Genomic DNA, 21,817 nt, shown 5'->3' with positions numbered 1-21,817 from the left:
AACACAGTAAATATATAGTTTATATTTAGTGTCTATTACTTCATTACAATGCTTTATTACCTCATTTTACGAATTTACTACTTCATCAAAAAGAATATGTAGTTTATTTTAATGTGCAAACAACACATCAGTTAAAGATGTTACTTCATTATAATGTTTTATTACTTCATTTTTAGAGTCATTTACTTCATTATAATGATTTATTATTTCATTTTAGTAATAAAACATACTGTATAAACAGATCATTTATATTACTTCATTATCATAACTTATTACTTCATTATGAATTCAACACTTCAAAACAATTAGATTATAGTTAATAGGAAAACAGATCATTTATATTACTTAATTATCACAATTAATTATTTCATCTTATCAATTTACTACTTTATTAAAAAAATATTTAGTTCATTTTAACGTGGAAACAAGTCAGCTGAGTTAAATGTCAAAACCCTAAACACATGCAACACAATAAATAGATAGTTCATACTTAGTGTCTATTACTTCATTACAATACTTTATTACCTCATTTTATGAATTTAATACATAGATAATTTCATTATATTAATTTAATTCACAAGAAGCCAAACACAATTTATATCACAGATCCTTAATAACTCAATTATGAATTTCAAAATCCAATATGTTGAACTTGGGCAAGTGAAATGATCTCAGACTCTTTGGCTTTAAATATTAGTGAATGCTTGAGCAAGGTTTGAGGATATTTTGAACACCTGCATCAGCAATAACCAAAGATGACTCACAGAGTCTGATTCAGATTCACTCAAGAGTCAAATACGAACTCAGAGAAGAAGTTAATGTAAATCCATGCCAATACTAAGAAATTAACAAAATTCAACATATTTATTTTAGACCTTAACAAAGGGATGGTCTAAAGATCGTATCAAAGCAATGAGAGGACACAGAGCTTTGATCCATTCTTTAGACCCTCCTACATCTCAGCTCCATGCCCTCAGCTTTTTCGTGCAGGTACATCTCCGCAACAAGAGGTCACGCAGCTTGAAAAGCACAATGTGCAGTTTCTCCTCCTATTTGCTTCTTCTTTTCCGAGTATATTCATGCAAGATAAGAATCCATATCAGATTCATCATCAGTAATTGCATCAACTCCAGACCACTGCATCAGACTCATCTGTCTCTGCTGATCGCTTTCACCTGTCTTCAAGACCAAAAAGATCATCTGAAAAATTGTACTTCGAAGATAAAACCAAGTACTCCTATTTAGCTTGGAGGAGGACGATAGATAAATGCACCAAAGTAATAAAGGACTGATAAAGTAAAAGCATAATGTTATCAGAAAAAAAAAAACCAGAGTATCACTTTCTTCAGTTCTTGGCAAGTAAGCCTCACAATTTTTATTAATGTAGAGGATAGATCAGGGGCGGATCTAGTAGGGAGGATAGACCCGAGTATCAACCATTTTGAATATATGGATTCGATCTAGATGCTTAATCTACCGATTAAATGCTGAACTGATAGACAGAAGTTCTGAATCGTAGATGAAAGTGGTCGATTTCAGTGGTATTTTGCCGGCGATGATCGATGGAAGATGAAGATATGAAGATGAACTAGGTTTTGTGAGAGAAGTTTTGACAGAGAAGAAGTTTTTCCGGCGAAAACACGTGAGTGGAATGAGTAAATTTTTTGAACTTTTACCCTAATTTATGAAATTACATAAATACCCTCGCATTGAAGTAAATTGAGTATATAATGAAGTGCGAAAAATAACCTTTGATTATCTAATCTAATCCATCAAATTCAAGATCCTGTGGTCTAGATCCGGTCTCTAGTTCGGTGTTTAAGAGTGGATTTGTGGTTAATGGGACTATATATATATATATATATAGGTCCATGATCAATTGAGATTTTTTAGGGTAATTGAGAAATGAGATGCAATATCAACCACTCATTTTTATTAAATGAGTGGTCTAGATTTTGCCACACAAAAAATATTTTTAGATTAATTTATTATGAAAGGGTAAAATGGTAATTTCATAGTAATTAAACTTGAACAACAACTCCCATCTCTTACTCTCTGCTTCTCGATCTCTCTCTCCATCTCTCATCTCTCTCCAGCCGCTGCGCCTCTCTCTCGTTCCTGGCACCACAGTGCCATTGCTGCTCGCCGAAGTCAGCCCCTCGTATATCTCTCTCTCGTTTCTTTTCTTTTTCGGCGTTTCACAACGCCATCGCTGTTTCCTGCTGGCGTACCCTCTCAAATCGATGAGGAAGGTTTTGGGGAAGGAGAAGAAGCTAAGGGGGAAAATCGACGAGGTTCGTGAATTCGCGAAGAAAATCATGAGAGAGAAGGAATCGGAGCTGTGGCGGCAATCGACGCTTGAATCGGAGGATTTACTCTCTAGCTCTCTCAGATCTGGTCAATCCGACGAGGAATTCATCGTCGACGTCGTGATCTGCTTCATCCTCGCCGGAAGAGACACCACGTCAGCGGCGCTGATGTCGTTGCTAAATTGATTGCGCTGCCGTATTCGGTGGTTAGTTGTTTTCTCTTTTCCCCTAATTTGATTAGGTTTTGTTGATTCACCTCCAATTGTTTATATTATTGGTTACAGTAAAATGCAGTGATGCAATCTAGCAAATTTGGTTGTGCATTCTTCTTCATGATTAGGTTGGATTGATTTGGAATTATTTGAATTCATGAAGAATGCTAATTCCTTCGTACTCCTTTAACTTTGGTAGTTATTAGTAGTATTTAAGTTTTTGAGGTTTAATTTGATGAAATTTTGTATCACTGAATTGAAATGCTAGTGTGTGTTTGTGTGTGTGCGTTTCTCCCCAATTTTAATCATTTTGTTGTGATGAACTTGATTAAATTGAAAATATTTTCCAACACAGAGATTGTGATTGGGGATTTGATGTGGCAGGCTGATTTTGAGGATGCGTTGACAATTGATATTCCCGGTATCCAAATGTGAATCATAAGTGTTATTTTTTAGTTGTTGACATGTTAATACGAGTTGTTGACATTTGATATTCTGGTATATTGATATGTGAATTATAAGTCTTATTTTTTAGTTGTTGACATTTTAATTCGAGTTGTTGACATTTGATATTCTCGGTATTCAAATGTGAATTATAGTAAGTGTTATTTTAGTTATTGACATTTTAATACGAGTTGTTGACATTTGATATTCTCGGTATTGATATGTGAATTATAAGTGTTATTTGTTAGTTCTTGACATTTTAATACGAGTTGTTCACATTCGATATTCACGATATTGATATGTGAATAATAAGTGTTATTTGTTAGTTGTTGATATTTTAATACGAGTTGTTGACATTCGATATTCTCGGTATTGATATGTGAATTTTAAGTGTTATTTTTTAGTTGTTGACATTTTAATACGAGTTGTTGACATTCGATATTCTCGCTATTGATATGTGAATTATAAGGGTTATTTGTTAGTTGTTGACATTTTAATAGGAGTTGTTGACATTCGATATTCTGGCTATTGAATGTGAATTGAATAGGTTGTTTTTATTTAGTAAAGTTTCTTGTTGATTTCTTGTCTTTTATTGCTCCTTCCATTCTATATAATCATTAAATTCTTTGTCTCTCAACAAAACTCGTAAAGGTTGTGTTCTTGTGCAACATTTCATTCGATACATACAAATTCAAAATTCTGGAGTATGGGAGAGATGGCTTCTCTTTGAAGTTACGCAGAGGTATGTAATCTCTTAATTTTTATCTCACAAAAAAAGTAAATGTATGATGATTCATTCAGTTTAATTAATCAATCAATTGTCCAGTGTAAATTAATGATGTTTGAATTAATGGCAGCATGGAGAAATGGATGAATTGGGGCAGAAGCTGTTGTACACGAGCCTGGAACTGGAGAAGTTGAAATTAGAAGCGATGAAAGAAATGCAGAAAAACAAAGAATACGTGAACCAACTGATCCAGCTCTAGAAATGCGCCATCGAAGAGCGAGACGAAACAGAATCAATTATTGATTCGTTTATGGAATTGGAAGTTTTAGGGTTTGGATTATCAATTATGTTGGATGTGAGCTGGATTGGGAATCAAGTTTTTTTTTATGACAAATAAATGACAAACCATTTGCAGAAACCGTCATTGAAGATGTTGAAATCAACTATATAATTCATGTCAACTATACGCATATAATGTCAACTAGTGTACAATCCATGTCAATTATATATATAATCCATGTCAACTACATACATATAATGTCAATTACAATCCATGTCAACCGCATACATATAATGTCAACTACATATATCTACATACATAGGGCAATTGAAAAGGCAAATAAACCTCATAGGCATTGTGGAAAATGTCATAAAGTGAACGATCATAATGCCAGAAGTTGTGGCAAAGAGAAGACATAGTTGTTCTTTTTTAATAATCAGAGTTGTTTTTTAGGTTTTGACATATACGACAAGTTTTTGACATTTTCTTATTAGTTGTTGATATTTGATTTTGCTCTCTATTGATGTGTATTGTATGATCATCATACCAGAACTTGTGGTAAAAAGGAAAAAAAAAGAAAAAAAATACTTGTTCATTTTTAATTATAAGATTTGTTTTTTGAGTTGTTCACACTATAAAAGTAGTTGGCAAGCTGTTGACATTTTGCCAGAAGTTGTTGACATTTGATATGCATTGACATGTATTGTATGACCACGATGTCAGAACTTGTGTCAAATAAAAAAATTAAGATAAAATAGTTGTTATTTTTTAATTACTAGAATTATTTTTGAGTTGTTAACACTTCATACAAATTGTTGACAAGCTGTTGACATTTTGCTATAAGTTGTTGACATTTGATATGCAAGCTATTGACATGTGTTGTATGATCATGATGTCAGAACTTGTGTCAAATAAAAAATATTAAGATAAAATAGTTGTTATTTTTTAATTACAAGAATTGTTTTTGAGTTGTTGACATTATATACAAGTTGTTGACATTTGATATACAAGTTGTTGACATTTTTATATAAGTTGTTGACATTTGATATGGAAGTTGTTGACATAATACCAAAACTTGTTTCAAATAAAAAAATTAAGAAAAAATAGTTGTTCTTTTTTTAAATTATAAGAATTGTATTTGCGTTGTTGACATTTCAATATAAGTTGTTGAACTGATTGACATTTGATATATATTACTTACTACTAAGTTCAAAAGTCAGAATCCACAATAGTAGTCCATGGTTTGTGTTGGAAGTGCAGGTTTTGGGAAGAAGCCTTCAACAACCCAAAATTTGATGAGTTTAAAGGCACATATCTCACAATCTTCCGAGAATGCACCCAGGTAAAGGAAACAACCTTGAAGTCTAGCGGGCAAGTAAATGTAGCTGAGAACCAAGATCTCCATGTAGGAACCCTCCCCCATTGCAGCATCAGCAGTATTTTCTTCAATCCTTTTCTAGAAATCAATCTTTTCTGTCTCCTAATGAGAAGACCACCAACCACAACCAGTGACAGAGGAAGACCTTTCCATTTCTCGACGATCGATCTTCCAATTTCCTTCAAATGAGGAGGGCAATGCAATGTAACATCATCATTATCATTTTTCAGCATATCACCGAAGGTAAGATAATAGAGCAACTGCCAATTGTGCTCCAGCCCGAGCAGCTGCATCTCATGAAGTAAACTAGATTTTTCAAAAATTTTATCAGCGACCTCCCGAGGCCTAGTGGTGAGAAGAATCCGGCTGCCATTCCCCTTATCCGGCAAGGTGTGCGCGATCCGATCCCAAGCATTAGTGTCCCATACATCATCCACGACGATTAGAAACTTGAGATTGTAAAGCTCCTAATGCAGGCACTGGAGCAACGTCTGCTCGTCGCCCTAGGTGGCATAGTGGTCTGATTGGTAGTTTTTACTCTCCATGATTACTAGCAGTTCATGACCTCAACTATAATTCATTTACTACCGTTGAATATCAAATGAACTTAGTAAATTTGTTAAATTTAGTCATGCATCAAAAACATTATTCCGATATTTCATACTGAGAAACATGTTTTTACAGCGGGACGAAATTAATTGATATCAAAATCATAAAAATAAAAAAATAAAAACACTTTGACAAACTTTCAGTAGCCAACTTCATTGAGAACTTTCATCAAACAGTTGGCAGAAAGATGCCACTTACATATGTCAACAGTATACAATATCATGTCAATAGCTATTGTATAAAATGTTAATAATCTTAAAAATTTAAACAAATCCTTAACTGGAAGGAGATGTTTGTTCTCTTCCTTTTTTACCAGCAGCAATATTCAATTCCATCTCTTCCGGTTTTACCATAGCTAATCAACAAAAAAAAATCAGCAGAAATCGAATTCATAAGTAAACAAATCCAGATGTGTTTTAACATACTAAAATCGAAGCAATATACTTAAAATTTGAATAAATTTCTTAACCTGTAGAAGTCACTTCAACGATCGCCGATTTGGATGCCTTTTTCCGGCAACAATCGGCGCTTCAGCTCCATCCGATTCGCTTACATTTAGTTCTTCGATCCTCATTTTTGGAAATTATTGATGTAGGAAATTGACTTCGTAGATCTAGGATTAGGAGATGAATAACATTAGTTGATTGATTTTTGAAGATTTGCAGAATTGTATAAGTGATTTTTGAAGATTTACAGAATTGTTTGAGAGAGAAACTTGGGAGAGAAACGTTCGAGAGTTTTAGAGGGGTTTTGAATATAATTTAAACATTTAGAACTGAAATGACAATAATACCCCCTTATTGAAATAAACTACATGTTGTTGACATTTCATAAATATTATGGATGAGTGGCTGAGATTGCATCTCAATTCTCAAATTAGCAAAAATCTCAACCTAATAGGACCCTATATATATATATATATATATATATATATATATATGCATGTTATTACAATGCCACCACCCCTTAAAATAACATTATACCACCATTCCTAGTCAATCATTTGTACACGTGGACGAATAATAAGCTGTCACGTGGCAAAAAATATTAAAAAAAAATCTGAAAAAGACGGCCAGCAATTTGTTGGTCTTTATCCATCAATTTTTCTTGTCTAGCAATATCCGACACACTATACAACAATCTATAGATTGTTGTGTATTGTAATATTGCTGTGTATCGTTTATAATATTGCTGTATAAGTGGTGTCACAGTGTCATTTTAAGAGGGGTTGTCATATCCACCACCCCTTAAAATAACACAATACCACCATTCCTAGCTAATCATTTGTACATGTGGAAGAATAATAAGCTGCCACGTGGCAAAAATTTTAAAAAATCTGAAAAAGACGGCCAACAATTTGCTGGTCTTTATACATCAATTTTTTCTTGTCCAAGCAATATCCGACACACTATACAACAATCTATAGATTGTTGTGTAGTGTTTGTAATATTGTTGTGTAGCGTTTATAATATTGTTGTATAAGTGGTGTCACGGTGTCATTTTAAGAGGGGTTCTCATTTTAACACAAACCTATATATATATTCTATTATTTTAATACTATATTTTATATATTCTTTTAATAGGGCAGTGATCAATTGCTAACTAAATTAGCAATCCCAAATTAAGACCATATCTTAGCCATTAGATTAGGAGATCTATTGGTTGAAATAATGCCACATGGATTATATTTTTAATTAATAAAATTATTAAATAAAATTAAAGGGTATTAATGTCAATTCCCTCTCATTAAAATCATCTTAAAACTTTAAATTTACGTAACTCTCTCGATTTAAATTATTTTTTCGCAAAAAATATATCAATTAAAGATAATTTTATAAGGATTCCAACGATATCTCAATCGCATATGTTCCGACGACGTTCGGATGATGAAATTTGATATTTTTTATTTTAGTTTTCGTAAATGTTGATAACCAGATTTTTTTTATCAACAAATACATCATAAAATATCAATATAATGCATATAAAATCTCAATAAAACCACGTAAAAATCTCAATAAATATGTGTTGATGTTTTCTTGTACTAGTGTTGGATATTCTTATGGCATATTGTTGATATTTGTAATACATTATGTTGATATAAAAAACACTCACGAAAATTATCATATGATAATATAATGACGATATTACCCTTTGTTGATATTTTGTCTACTATTTATTAAAATTCGTAAGGTTCAATCTCATCCACTTATTTTAAAATCTAAGGATGTAGATTTGGTTTTAATTTTGGATTGTGATGCTATAAGTAAGAGAAGATGACCCTCTTTTAATATATTTTTGGAGTATATAATATGTATTAAATATATCTTTTATTAATTATATATTTTTTACATATATTTTTTTATTAGTAGTATATATAAAATAAAATATATTACATACATGTATTGATATATTTATTTATTTTTTTTCGATTTTTCGGTTTTTTAAAATTAATTTTGGTTTTCCGGTTTAGTTCGGTTTTTGAAGTTCGGTTTGGATTTTGAACTAAATTCGGTTTTTCGATTTTGGTTCGGTTGGACAAAAAACCGAATCGAAACTCGAATGCTCACCCCTATGTGTATGTGAGGAAAAATTACATCCTTTGGAAATATGGTGTGATAATTACCCATATAATATAATTAAGGCAAAACACATATGGAGAGATCCTTATACTACATTTTATTTTATTAGGTCCTAAAAGAAAAATCACTTAAAGTAAAATGCATTAGTACAGAGACTTATTAAACAAAAATTTGTAAAAGAATTTAATGAAACAAAATGCATTAGTACAAAGATCTGATAAACCAAAAAAAATTTAAAAGGGTATAATGATAGCACACTGATCTCTAGATGTGTTTTGCAATCTCAACTAAACGTCGTTCCCCAGTATAAAATAATACTCCCTCCGTTCCAATAAAGTTGATATAAAATTTTTGGGCACAGAGATTAAGAAATTGTGGTCGAATAGATTAAAAGTAAAATAAAATAGGAGTAATAAGGAGAAAGTAAAGTAGATGATGAAATAAAGTAAGAGTGATGGAACAAAGGAGTACTCCGTATTACCTACCTTTGTTGGGGTGTCAATGATTACGGGCAATTTCGTGATCTCAACTAATTGTCGTTGTTGCTCAGTACAAAAGGTGTATGACGCCCTTTAAGATTTTGACTCAGTTGTGATTCGATATGCACATAAAGGAGGTAACTTGGAGCAGATTTTTGTCACGTTTTGCTTATAGCTATTCTAGAAGAGTCCATATTTAGAGTGCTTTGCTTTTTGGAGTAAGTAGTTAATTGATCCACGATAGCATAAAGATTATTATGGATAATTGTGCTAATTTCAGGCTTGGCCTATTTTCCATTAACAAAAAAAAATTAACCAAAGTTTTGTATATATGCGTCTACGATTATGCCCGCTCTTATAAAAATTAATAGTACTATTATTAGTTTATTACACATTTTCCACATTACTAATTAATTGATATCTACATAAGGAAAGCCCAATATGCGTTGCTATCCTGGAAGCCCATCTAGTTAAGCCCAACAAATGAAAGCTGCATCACAGATCATAAACCCTAGGTCAAAATCGAGTGGATTATAAAACATCATCTTCTGTTCTACATTCCTCCATTTGCTCATCTACTGAAAAAATGGTGACGCTGAAGCTACAGAAGCGGCTGTCCGCCAGCGTGCTCAAGTGCGGCAAGGGCAAGGTCTGGCTTGACCCAAATGAAGTTAACGAGATCTCCATGGCTAACTCTCGTACGCTCTCAAACCACTTTTTGCTTCTAATATGTGCCCCTGCTCTTTGTAGATTGTGTATTTCTTGCTATAGATCGATGCTATATGTTTCTGTTGGCGATTTTTGTAATTTAGATTTGATTTTCATAGCTGTAGGGGTTTCATTCGGTTAGGACTGTTTTGGATGGAAACGAGCTATTAATCTAAGAAGCTTTTATTGTTTATAGCAATGAAATTTCAAATTAAAAGAAATTATGTTGCTGCTGCAACAAATTTGGATTGATGATGATTAGTTTAAATTTATTAGTCTATAGGAGCAATATAATTATATTACCCTTTTGATGTCTTTTAATTGTACCCCGTATTTTAGTAGAGTCTTGTTTGTGGATGCGATTATGGAAATGCTATAGCATGTTCGAATTAGGAAAACAAATTAGGGAATGCTCTACTGCTGCGTCTAGGTGCCCCGCCACATGATATTTGTTGTCTATATTATATGACTAGATATCATCAGAAGCATATTTTATGAAAATAGCCGTTTTAAGTTTTATCTACTGCTGTAATATACTTTCAAGTCATCTGTTTTTTTGCACATATTCCTAGCCTCAAAAATGAATTTCTATGTTGATGATATTAATGCTTTGTTTAACAGTTGATGTTCTCCCTTTCTTATTTAGGACAAAACATTAGAAAACTAGTCAAGGATGGTTTCATTATCAGGAAGCCTACCAAGATTCATTCACGATCCCGTGCTCGTAGAATGAAGGAGGCCAAGAGGAAGGGTCGTCACTCTGGATATGGTACTACAGTCAATGACTTTGTGTCTATTTTAGTGCTTGTGTTCAACTTTTTGATTCAGATTACCATGCGGTTGATTAAGGATCTGGTGCTTTGCTTGACTTATCTTTGTTAACTCGTCATATTAAAAATTAAAAAGTTTTCCTTTTTATTTACAATGTTAATCTGTATTGGCTATAGTGTATGTGAGTTGATTCAATATCTAAGATGGATATCTTAGAATCTATTCGATTGGTTTAGCCCACTTAAACATTATTGTTTAGCTTTGTGTTTTATAATTATTTGTGAATGATAACAGGTAAAAGAAAGGGTACCAGGGAGGCAAGGCTGCCCACTAAAATTCTCTGGATGAGAAGAATGAGAGTTTTGAGACGTTTGCTGAGGAAATATAGGGAGGCTAAGAAGATTGACAAGCATATGTACCATGACATGTACATGAGAGTTAAGGGTAATGTTTTCAAGAACAAGCGTGTTCTCATGGAAAGCATCCACAAGTCTAAGGCTGAGAAGGCTAGAGAAAAGACCTTGTCTGATCAGTTTGAGGCTAAGAGAGCTAAGAACAAGGCTAGCAGGGAAAGAAAGTTTGCAAGAAGAGAGGAACGACTAGCCCAGGTATAACTTGAGTATATTTTTAAATGTATCTGTGTGTTGGTGATGTTTCTAACCCAATTTTCTTATTATTTCTTGTCTGAGTTCAGGGACCAGGGGAGAAAGTAGCACCTCCACCAGCTGCGGCTGCCCCTACACCGGCATCTCAGCCAGCTCAGTAAGTGACTTGTTCATGCTCTCCACTGCAATTGGTTTATTGGCTACGTATTCTATTTTGACTATTTGCAATATTATATGCTATGCAGGGTTACTAAGAAGGCTAAGAAGTGAGATCGCAGATGACTGCCTTTTTGGTGCGAGATGACCTTGTGTGCCATCTTGATGTTTTTGTTAGAGTATTCACAGACTAGTGTTTTTATGATATCCATTTCTCTTGTTATCATAAGTATGCTATTAAATGCAAGGATTATTGATACATAACTTTTATCTTTGGATTATCGTCAGTGTAATTTTACATCTCTGAAAAAGTGTCGTCTTATTGTGTTTTGTGCTTCACTTCAATTAAATTAAAGTACTGTGTGAAGTTACTAAATTTTCCTAATCTACACTACATTAAAGTATTGCTCTTTTTTGGCTGAATTTCATTTAGTTTTGGATTGTCGTTCTAGGGGTCTGAATCTATTGTGCAAGTGCAACACGTTGAATCATGAATCAATTTATTTTCTCAAGAAATAACATATCTATTCTGACTATTCACTGATTCACTCTATCAATAACCGACCTGATTTTTTTACAATAGATTGCACAATCTTTGGGTAGATTTGATTTTGTATATAACGTCATTTCACATTTTGTATACTCCTTGTCTTTTAAAAAGCATGAACTTTTTTTTTTTTTTGTCTGTGTCCCCTGAAGGTGAGAAGGTGAGAGCATTTCCAATGGTCCGGCGATAACATTAGGCGATTTTCCGCCGACCGTTGGGAGTGTTTCGGCGTTTTTTCGGCGTAAATTCTACCGAATTAACGTAAACTTCCGTTTCATCGCCGAATTAACGCCGAATCATCGGCGCCCACTGTAGGCGCGATTCGGCAATTTTTCGGCATTTTTTTTTTCCAAAATAAGGGAGAAACCATTGGAGCAGTTGGCTAAAAATTGGGGATAAATTTTGGTGCTGATGTGGCAGGAGTTAGGGAGAAATAAGGAAGTTTTTAGGGAGAGCATTGAGAATGTTCTAAGAACTTTTTAATTTTGATAATTTTTTTCTCATTAATAAGGGAGACTCATTCTTTATAACAATACTTTAAAATCTTTTTCTTTGTATATAACATTAGTCCATACTGAATCAAATGTTCATACTTTTCAGAGAGGATGAGAGTATTAACTAAAATCTAGCTAAACCAAGATTGCGTATGAACATTCTTCCCCCTCCTTCAATTAGTCAAGCGTGAAAATGACAATTTTTAAGAATAAACGAACAATTTTTAAGTAATTTGTATAATCAATGATACTAATAATTAAATTATGTACTCTTGTATAAAATAAAATTAATAATTCTAAACATGAATTGAAACGATGGTAGAGTTCACAAATAATCTCAAAACTATTTGTATTTGTTGTCTCCAAACATGTAGTAAGTAATAAAATATTACAGAAGCGAGTTAAAGAATTGTATTACTAGTAGGTAGATTTATAGCGATATGGAGTCTATATAAACTTCAATAATTCAAACTATTTGTTTCACTGTATTCTTCAGCTTTAGATAAAGTCTGAATCTTCCGGCTCGTTTTAGACAGCTTTTTACCTAAATGTAATTGTGTCATATGAAAAAGATATATTAGTGCTTATAAAAGAGTTACAGGGACATATAATTCACAGGAAAAATAATGAAAATTTTAATAAATTTAAATCATACACATCATTGTTGAAAGCAAAATATCAACCAAACCAAAAAACCAAAAAAATCTTCCAATCCAAGCAACTAAAATTATTGCTGTGTTGGCCTATGTATGAGAAGGAAAAAATGAAAAAATTGAAAAAAAAAAAAAAACGGAAACTCACATTCTCCGCTCCAACTCAATGTAAAAAACCCCAAAAACTCAAAAAAACTTCTATTTTCTACTGCCTTTTTTCCCGTTTCTTTTCAGTAGTAGCCTGCCTTCCCATCCGCGGGTGTCTGTCCATGTCCACCTTCATTAACAGATTTCCGCAATGGCGACTGCCCCAGTCTGGAATCATGCTCCTGATGCACGTAAAAGTTATAAATTTATGAAAAGATTATTAAGTAGAAAAAAATAACATTAACTTGAAATTTAATGCATATCTAGTGAGGAAAGTGGACTGTAAAATAAGGAGTATTTAGGCAATGCCTGCATGCTACTGTACCTGAATTCTTGGCTTTTGGTGTGTTTGTGATTAGGCTTATGCTCATTTGGACTCCCACCATTTCCAAAGCTGCCAAGCTTGGAATGGTTAATCTGCCACAACAAATCTGGCTCGGATGAGTGCTGGTCCCGGCATCATGCTCGCCCACGTCGTCATTTGCACATGCATCAAACTGGCTGTTTGTTTGAAATAGGCCAAATGACTTGTCAGGGTAGAATTTTGATGAATCAGGCAGGTATTTCTGATAAATGGCATCGGATGCGTTGCCGTTGCTCGGATCCCAACTAGTCATGAGATTGTCTACTCCACAAAAAGGATCTTGCTTGTTCACCATGAGCTTGTCCCCCCCTCACCAGAGCAGAACTCTCTGTCATCATCTACATTGCATAGGCCGGGGCTGCTTGAGAGGCGGCCAGCTAGGCGAATTCCCAAGTAGCTCGTCTAGATCCAAGCTCTGTCGTTTTGCCCGACCCTCTGCGGTGAACCTGTGGATTTGGTGAAGATCAAACATACGTTTTAAAAGGTTTGCATCTGGATTTTGCATAGCAATGTTGCTTAGATGGTATTACTTCAAATACCTCTGTGTTGGCTACACCTTCCATTGATTTCCGGAGCCCTTGTGGTGACGGCAGGCTCAAATCTCTAGTGTTTAAAGTAGGTTGATAAGGAGATTGCTGCATGCCACCACCAGATGTCTTTTGCTGCAAGGCGGCCTTCAAAGACGATCTATCACACAAACGAGAGCAAATTGAGCATGCATACAAATCAAAAGGGCAAACTATATTGATATATTGTTAGAAGTAAATAGATGAAAGACCTGTTCCTTGAGTTCCTTCACACTCTGGATCCTTGTTCACTCGTGCAGCGCCCAAATTCAACAGAAGCAACACGCTCAGCAAATTTAAGCGTGCTGATGGTCTCTCCAACGGCATCAGGCTCTGGACTTATGTGGACAAACATCAGTGTTTTGGCTTGCCCTCCTGAGAAAGAAGATATGTGGAATCAAATCATGCAGAGAATGGAGACAACAGGTTACTTCTGCAGCTGTGTTAGTCTTGCAGTGAGTCTTGGAGCAGTTGAGTGAGTTTGCTATTTCTGTAGGGGACATGTGTGCTCTTTTGGGCAAGGGGGGAGTCACATCACCTAATGCAGAAAGTGATTTGTTAATATGCTGAGCCTCTTTGAGTCTGTCTCCCTTTTCTTCTGATTTATCAACTCTCTCACTCCCAGCTAGATCGCTAGATGCATACAACCTCGGAGGAAGCTACCGGTAGTCAAGTCTCTTCCTTGGACGTGAACTGTTAAACAACTGCAGCGAAAGGATATAGTAGTTAGGTGACACAAGACTTTGTGAGGTAACTCGAGCTCTGATTGCTTGCCTGTGTGAGCGACTACTACGGTCATTGAGTGCTGTTGCACCCAGGCTCGGTTCCTGTGTCCAAGATTCATTAGATCGATAATGTCAGATGTTGAGGCGACGCGAACCAAACTTGCATCTGGTACGCTAAGTCCTGTCTGGGAACTGTTTCGGATTTCTAATGTACACTCTTCGTAAAGGAATCCAAACAGCGTAAATGCAACCATAAATTGATTATTATGATTAAAAGTTAAGCAACATTGAAAAAGGATATCTTCTGTTTAAACCATCTGAATTAAGTAGATCTCTGACTTGTTCATTGTAAATCTCTATCATTTGAACGGAGACTTCATAGTAGAAAGTGTCCTTTCTTTGGTCGGCAAGCATGAACAGATCACGTAAAGCTCTGTAGTTCACTCCCTGACTATGCTCCGTGAGATCCCTAGGTCCGGTCTGGATAAAAGAAAGAAGTTAACATGAATGCTTCGTTTTCAAATAGAAATAAGGTATAACCTACCATGGTGAAAGTCTTTCCTGAACCAGTTTGGCCATAAGCAAAAATGCAGACGTTGTAACCATCAAGGACCGATCTTATTAGTGGCTGGGTGTCCGAAAATACCTCCTCTACAAAGAGATAAAAAAAAAACTACAGAATTTTCTTCTTACACTCATCAACTAGTTACTGTTTTGATGTAATGGCTAACCTTGAGTTGCAGAAGGTCCAAATACTTTGTTAAAGTTGAAAGATTTGCGCCCTTTCCCATTCTTTGCTAGAGTGTTTATGCATATGGTTCCTTCTTCTATATGATCGACGGTATTCAAATGATCATATTGTCCGGGCAAGAATGGCTTCACACGGCAATAGACCCTAATGTTTCCTGGTCCAGTAAAAATACCAAAAATCAATTTATTGCAAAGGAAGTAGGATGAATGAAATCAAACAGCATACTAGTATAATACAATGAACAGATTTTACCCTTTAGGTCCTGAACTTGATTATAAAGCTTCCGGTTTTCCTCAAGAACTATATGATGATTAGAAGCAGCATAAGCTAGTTCACGAATATGGAGGCCTGTTGAGAACAGACATAGGGTTAAGCCGATATTAGAAAGAAATGATAGTCTGCATAAATACAAGCAAATCAAGAATTGGAAAATTTCAAATTCTTACCAAGATTTTGAACTTCTTCATGAAATTTCATTTGCATGAACTGCAGGCCTGCTTTTGTAGTCAAAAGAGTTTGCTTGAGCACCTGGACCATATCACTTACAAGATGAGCATTTTCAACGAATATAAAAGAAGTAAATTGATAGAAATGATTGAGAGTGCATCAATTTTCATATGATTTTTCTTAACCGCAATGTTCTTATGTTGCTGATCAACAATCAAGTGCTGGTTCATAAATCTTCGTTCTGCTTCTTCATCGATCTTGTTCTTTTGTGACATATCGTTCTTCTGTTCAGCCTTCTTTAACGAAAGAGGGAAAGGATGAGCATTCTATAAGATTTAACCAATAAATAATGAGTATTACACACTCTGCAGCAGCTCATTTACCTTCCCACGGGGCGAAGAGGGATTCACGAAACATTTGTTGCCCTGATAAATAATCGAGTCCCTAAAGCATGCTATCTTCTGTAAAATGATGGAACATTAAGTGATAAGCCAAATGAGTATCAAAACATATTTCTACAGCATTCTTTGGAGTATCATCAGTGTCACAAATAATGAAAAGGCATGCATGACAGCATGAAAGAAAGAAAACTATACCGGTTCAAATTGGCTTCCGATTCGACTCTCAAACTGCTCCACAACCTTACACAATACAGACTCAACAAGCTGCAAAAACCAGAAGCTACCACTTTAGGTACCAACTCAAAGTCCAGAAAAAAAGCTATAAATTCACAATCTCACCTTACAAGTATACATTTTCAATTTTCTAGACAAAATTTAATCAACGGAGAATGGTTTAAAGACTGCATATTTTTTTAAGTGTTTCAGTGTAAATTTACATCTAACACAGCATACATACATTTGGCACTTCTTCAGGCTTCTTGTCCAATAAAACTGCTCGAACAAGCATACTCAAGGATGCAGTAGACTGCCAAAACAAAGAACACAAATAACATGAATGTCTACTGCAGGTGCTAAATTAGACAGTCAAACTCAGTACCAAGAGCTTCGACTCACAGTTCTGTTAGAATCTTGCTCATTGCACGCGCCATTCTGAGATTTCTCATTCATAGACGTGATCTTTAATATGGAACCCATGAAAGGCTCCGATTTTTTTCCCTGCAAATTGCTTCCCTGATGTACTTGTTCTAACATTTCCACCAAATTTCCAGACCCCATTTCCTCCCGTCTTATGCCATTCTCTGTAGGACTTAAGAGCCAAAACACAATTCACCACCCTCGAAGAATTTCCTCCCTAACGAACAATTAGATTATCAATCCACTAGCAATTGCAGAAAATCCAAAAAAAATTCTCATCAGTTTATATCATGAGTACCTGCTCTAAATCAGAAGCCTCAAAAGTTGGCATTCCCATCTCTTTCACCGCAACAAGAAAGTTCCTCACATTCTCAAAGTACTGAAATGCAGACAGCGCAGAACCATCAGGAACGAGCACTGCATCAGATGAACTTTCAACCACCTGAAATGCATCGATAAACACATAAACATAAAAATCACAAAATCATATGAACACAGTTACTCATTTACTGAACCTTTTGCACAGCTCCAGCTTGGATTTTATTGAGTGCATTGCAGAGAATTATTCCACTTCTTAATCCAAGCCTAAATTCTTCCTCAGAAGGCTCCGCTGGCAGATCTTTTGCCGCCACTACTCCGATAAGCTTCCTCAGCCATGCTGCAGCTTCGTATCTTCTATTTGCTGCATTTACGGACTTATTATTTCCCAAAACCAGGCATCATACTACAAAAATCAAAATCCAGAGATATGGCTATTGGAAACAGAATTCCTCAATTATCCATCCAAATTCGTATCAATCTCAATGTTTCAGCTTCAAATGTGTAAATGATCCTCATTTCTAAAGCGAATTAGTTACATTGATTAACAATGCAGAAAATCCTTGCACAGAAATCAGGTACCAGCTCCTTTTACACAATGAAATTTCTTAGAAATCCTAACATAAATGTGCAGCAAAATTCTGAACCAATTACTACTTTGATTAACAGTAAAGAAAATCCAAACTCAAAAACCAAGTGATCACTCGGAAATGTGTATAAACATATCATAGCATCAAAACGAAAAATTATGTGAGAATCAGATGCGTTTGGAGTTCGTTTTAAGCATCAGAATAACCAAAATGCGCGGCAGAATTTACCGGCTTCTTCAGCGCGTGATCGGACGACGACCGACGCCGCGGAAAACGGCAATGCGCCTTCAATCGCGGCCATTCAAACTCGCGGATATTAGAAACTAGGAAAACGAGTGATCAGAGCTCCAACGTCAATTCAGGTACATTAGTAGTAAAGAATAGATAGCTTTTGTTGTCATTCTACAACACTACAGTAAGGCAATGGCCATGGCTATTACGTCTCTTTCTTCTCTCTTCTCTCTTCTCTCAAATGGAAAACTCTGTTCATCGCTTTATAGTTGGAGATTGAGTTTCCGCCATTTTTCCAATATATTCTTCTTTATATTTTTATTTCCACAATTAATTTACTTTCTATATAACAACAATCATGAATAATGGTTATTTATGAGTTTAATTAAATCACTAAATTTAATTTTTCTCAATTAATTCTCAAGACGTTGCATGTAGGTAATTCTACTGATACACAGATCTATTTCAATAATAAACTTTGGTCGATCACATAAAATTTTAAAACAGATTATTAAATTATAAGATTTCTATTTTTGCTCAATTGGCCTATGCATGTAAAAAAAATAGTGTTGCTCAAAATAGTTACATTTAGTTAAAATAAAAAAGAAAAAAAAACTTACTATTATAATTAAATAATAGTAATTGTTTTGAGCATCAAATACGATGTCTTGTACATGCATGAGAAAAAATTAAAATTTCGTGATTAATACTCCAATGTCCACAGTAATAGTCCCAATAGTGAAATGTGGATCTTATCTTTAGATATTTGTTTTATATTGTGATAAAATATGAAGTAATGAGTTAGTAGAATGTGAAGTATGGTAAAAGTGAAGTGAGACAATTAATAAGGGACATCCCAAAATGAAAATCTGGAATACATAGGGATGGAGGGTGATTTTTTTAAAAATAATTGAAATTTCGTGATTTTGTAATTTAGTAGTACTACTATTTATATTATATTTTAACTGTAGCAAAATTTAAATAAATTTTGTGATTTAAATAATTATTACAAATAATAATTTGTTAGTTTGTTTAATTAGTTCAAGTATTATTTAATTTAACACTAAAGTGTAAATGTGGTCGTTTAGCGGAGAAAATCTTTTCGTATTCATTGGGTTATATTAGTTGAACATTAAAATCCAGGATTTCAGTTACAAAAATTGTGGAATATTTTTTTTCTATTTTTGCGTTTCTTCTAAATTGGAATAATATGATCTCATCTGTGATTAATATCACACGTTTTTTTGTTCGATTTGTTTTTTTTTATTCTAAATTCTGATTACTTCATGTATTTTTCTTGTGGGGGTAATAACTAGTGTGTGTAACATATGAGTGGACGCGAATTAATATTTGTAACTTATGTAATTTTTATATAAACAAACGTTATATGCAAAATTTGATGAGCAAAAAGGTAACAATGTCTACTACTGAATATGCACATATATGTGCGACAGTTGTCAAGTGCTATTGAGCATTGAGTATTGTCATAATTATTTAATTTTATTTTGGAGAAAGTATTGACATAATAATTAGTTAATTTAGTTTCATAAAACTTGCAATACACATAAATGCGCTATCATAATTATTCAATTTTATTTTGGAGAAAGTATTGGCATAATTATTAGTTTCATAAAATTTGCAAATGGAGGTCAATTTCCATTTCTCCACTTTCGTGCTCATGCCTTATTGCGCACATCAAAGTTTTTTTTTTCATTAATTTTTATCGTCACTGGAATCCTATGTAAAATTTGTAGTATGTCTAGGTTGAGGTTATGCAGTTTTTAAATTGTGTGCAAATGTGCGAAAACTTGCATAGGAGCAATGCAATGGGACATGTTTAAGAAAATGTAAAAAAATTAAAAAAGAAAGAAAGAGAGGATATAATGCTCATGGTAGATTTTAATAAGCATGTGTCATATTGGTTTATCTCTCTATTAATATTAACAAATTCTGAATATTTTGTTGATGTAAATCTACTTGAATTCATAATAGATAACATCTTATGAATTAAATTTAGCCCTGAAATTATTGTTTGATACTAATTCGGTTATTATATCAAAATTAACTTTAAAAAATTTGTACCCCTTTTAACAGACTTCCCATGTGGGAACAAATAAAACCCACTAATTTCATTCAAGCCATAATTTCTTGCATGAAATATGACAACCACACAAAATTACTTGAAGATTTTATTAGCCTCCTAAACTAATTCAACTTTTTAATTTTCTTGTAATACTCAAGTAAACATCTTTCTGATAACCCCAAAAAAAGATTATATATATTTGGTGTTTTTTTCCTTTTCTAATAAGTTGGGGTGGTGGCCATGAAGCATCCCCATGAATCATGATATCAATGGCACTCCTCACAAGCTTTTACAAGGCTTTCACTTTGACAGCCCAGTAATATATGATGAAAACAATGTATTCGTTTCTTTATTATGTATACATTATTAATTTTTAGTTTTAATGCTAAATGATTGATTATAGTATAGATACTTTTGTTGATGATAATTAATCTCATAACTTACATTCAGTATACAGAGTGGCTTTATACACCCCGCTTGTACCAAGAACCTGCCAGATTAGTTAAGTTAGCTTCCTATGCAAATCCACCACAAATGACGATGTATGGAACAACAATTGGAAAAATATATTAGTACTTGATTTGGTCATGAGTTCCACCAGAAGTGGCATTTGAAATAGCCCAAGCAGCTTCTTTCTTTATCTCAAACTCAGCAGTTTGAAGCAAAACAACAAGAGGGGCAATGAGACCAGCCTCAATCACAGCCTGCTCATTCAAATGACAACGCCTCAGTCATAAACTAAGAGGGAAAATAATATATACTTATAAAAGACAAACAACAATAGCCTGATTTGCCAAACTGAACATGCTTCCACATGAATGGATATTAATGGAACAAAACAAAGGCACATGTCCATGAAACTTTGGATAATATTCCAAGAAATAGTATTAAGCACTGAGCATATAACTCCACTATGTTCTGGATACCTGAATTTGATCTCTATTTCCTGCAGTGATGTTTGAGATAGTCCAACAGGCTTCCTTTTTTATGCTTTTCTCAAAATTTTGTTTCAACAAATTAAGCAGACATTGAAGAGCCCTATTCTCAATGGTAACCTGCGACAGAAGAATTAAGCATGTTATAAACAGATATCATACCATAGCTGTACAATAAAAGGGGTAAATTCAAGGAGAATACTGTGACACCCTTCTAAATTTGTTATTTCCTTTAGGTTTAAAAGAATACAAGAAAGCTTTCTATCTAAGTAGTAAGTAGTTCATCTCCTTTAACTGTAAAACAAAAACACACTCTTGCCAGAAATGGGATTAAATGGATCCAGATGCAAACCTGAGTTTGAAGATCATCACCCGTTATGCGTGCCCGTCCCGGCGTTAATTGCGTTCGGGCCGGCCGCAAGTCCCCACCGAATTTCTTTCTTTTTTTTTTTTTTTTTTTTTTCTATTTATACACTATATTTGCTCATTTTTTGTAACTCTTCCACACAAACTCTCACTTCACTCTCAATCCTCTAGCATTTCAAGACTTTTTGAGTTCTATGGATTGGTTTAACAGCGACCAACGCCAATGGACGATTTCGTGAACTCCCAGAACTGGCAAGTGCCGCCGACATCCGATCCAGATGCAACACCTAGTCCCGGGCTGCCTAC

The 21,817-nt window shown here is 34.2% G+C and overlaps 1 protein-coding gene, 1 long non-coding RNA gene and 1 pseudogene across 2 annotated transcripts; 1 reads left to right on the top strand and 2 right to left on the bottom strand.

The window, feature by feature from the left end:
* Positions 1-9,558: 9,558 nt before the first annotated feature.
* LOC125199469 (60S ribosomal protein L19-1-like) lies at positions 9,559-11,587 on the top strand. The gene is made up of 5 exons (XM_048097467.1): positions 9,559-9,715; positions 10,372-10,494; positions 10,791-11,104; positions 11,191-11,258; positions 11,347-11,587. Exons 1-5 carry the CDS (start codon positions 9,604-9,606, stop codon positions 11,369-11,371), a joined length of 642 nt encoding a protein of 213 aa, XP_047953424.1. The 5' UTR covers positions 9,559-9,603; the 3' UTR covers positions 11,372-11,587.
* Positions 11,588-13,181: 1,594 nt separating this feature from the next.
* LOC125199471 lies at positions 13,182-18,231 on the bottom strand (annotated as a pseudogene).
* Positions 18,232-20,662: 2,431 nt separating this feature from the next.
* Positions 20,663-21,516, bottom strand: LOC125199470. Its single transcript, XR_007172592.1, has 4 exons — positions 21,498-21,516; positions 21,137-21,265; positions 20,787-20,914; positions 20,663-20,700 (listed from the first exon to the last, which is right to left on the bottom strand). It is a non-coding gene; the product is annotated as an uncharacterized LOC125199470 (long non-coding RNA).
* Between the last annotated feature and the right edge of the window lie 301 nt (positions 21,517-21,817).

The sequence above is a fragment of the Salvia hispanica genome, unplaced genomic scaffold (genome assembly GCF_023119035.1).
Source record: "Salvia hispanica cultivar TCC Black 2014 unplaced genomic scaffold, UniMelb_Shisp_WGS_1.0 HiC_scaffold_515, whole genome shotgun sequence".
NCBI lineage: Eukaryota > Viridiplantae > Streptophyta > Magnoliopsida > Lamiales > Lamiaceae > Salvia > Salvia hispanica.
The sequence above is the reverse complement of the archived record's forward strand: the minus strand, read 5'-3'. Positions and strand labels throughout refer to the sequence as shown.